At 33.3% G+C, this 1,732-nt stretch overlaps 1 protein-coding gene across 1 annotated transcript; it reads right to left on the bottom strand.

Moving 5' to 3' along the window:
• LOC107642183 (miraculin-like) lies at positions 14-820 on the bottom strand. The gene has a single exon (XM_016345488.2). It carries the CDS (start codon positions 750-752, stop codon positions 132-134), a length of 621 nt encoding a protein of 206 aa, XP_016200974.1. The 5' UTR covers positions 753-820; the 3' UTR covers positions 14-131.

Genomic DNA, 1,732 nt, shown 5'->3' with positions numbered 1-1,732 from the left:
ATTCACCAACCCAGAAGCTTAATGAGTAATTCTTTGAATACTGTAGAAATATAAATTATAAAATAGACGATCCTCCCAAACAAAGTCCATTTTCATCTTATGGGGAGAATCGAGCCTGGGAGAGATGGTTTTCATGCACGCTGAAACCGCACTTTGAAAGGCACATTGCTAAGAGCTAGACGATGCTTGCCCCAATTATTATGATCTTTATATACCCCTATATCCATACATGGATGTCTACAACTAGGGCACACTTTCGGACAATAAGACAACTTATAATCATCCTCGTACTTCTCAATCCTGAACCAATTGCTAATAGTGTTGGCACCAGGGTTTCCTAAAACACCATTAGTCGTCACAAACCGCTGTCTAGTCGCATAGTCATAGTCTTTGAGCTTCCACACCATTGACTCGCACCTTGAATCATATGAGAACATGATATTGAGATCGGTGTTAACACGAACAACGCCTTTTTTAGCATTAACGGGTTGGAACACTACAGGCAAACCATGAAAACCATCTATGGTCGCAACGTCAAGGGGGCATGTCTCGTTACCTGTAAAGAAGGCAAGAGAGATCCCAGATAAGTTAGGTGTGGCAGAGATGATGTTGTAATAATGAGAGCCGGCTCGAACAATCTTGCCGGACGTGTCAATCACTTGCTCGGGTTCACGATTAGTTGCACCGAGCAGTGGCTTGGTGTTCAAGGCAAAGAGAAGGAACAAAGCAAGAAATAATGTGGTCTTTAACATTGTTTTGTTGTATGAAGTTTAATAATTTTGTGTGTTTCTTGTGACTTGTGATAGAAGAAGATATGTAGCTTGAATTTATAGGGTTAAGATAGGTCTAGTTCTGTGGACGGGCAAGTTTAAATGTGTGCAACGATGAACATGGATTTCATTTTTCAGCTCATACAATTTGCTATATTTAAGAAAGAAACCTACTCAATTTTATAAATAATAACACGTTATTTAATGTACATTTATAATGTCCATAGAAGAGAAGCCCATAGTACAGTTTGTTCATTCAATTGTTCAAAGCTTTATTGCTAGTTTGCTAGCGGGCTAGATGCATGATGCATGTGATGTTAAGAGCATCTTCAATGATTTTAATTTTATTTTATTTTAAATTTTACATAATATTATATAAGTATTTATGGAATCATATATCATACAAATTAATTTAAAACTTAATAATAAAACTTTATTTCATTTTATCAATTTAACAACGTTATGCAACAAGGTTATAATATTTATTTAATGAGTTTAATAAATATACAAATAATAATATTTTATTAATTTTTTTAAAAAATAATACAATATCTTCTTATTAAAACGAGTATCATTTCAAATATTATATCTAATACAAATTTTAATTCCAAGTCAATTCAGTTACAATTAAAAACAAAATCTCGTTGAAGTTACTCTGAGGTGCAATTTTTTTCCGATAATTAAAAAAGATTGATATCGAAATAAATGAAGCAGATATTACAACATCTAAAGGTACACCTACTCTATGTAACAGTGCTTACAATTTTTGTTCTATCGTATCCCTTCCTAAAGGTGTACATGATCCGATGTGTCTCGAAAATTTGGTCCGGTTTCAAATATTTTAGGATTAATTTGGTATAATTTTATTAGATTTAAAGTTAGGTAAAAATCTTAAAAATAGACCTAATAATTATTTCAGATCGGGTCTGAATTAAAGTAAACTCGCCTTCGTCCGCCCCATG

This window comes from Arachis ipaensis, chromosome B05, assembly GCF_000816755.2.
Source record: "Arachis ipaensis cultivar K30076 chromosome B05, Araip1.1, whole genome shotgun sequence".
Classification (NCBI taxonomy): Eukaryota; Viridiplantae; Streptophyta; class Magnoliopsida; order Fabales; family Fabaceae; genus Arachis; species Arachis ipaensis.
The sequence above is the reverse complement of the archived record's forward strand: the minus strand, read 5'-3'. Positions and strand labels throughout refer to the sequence as shown.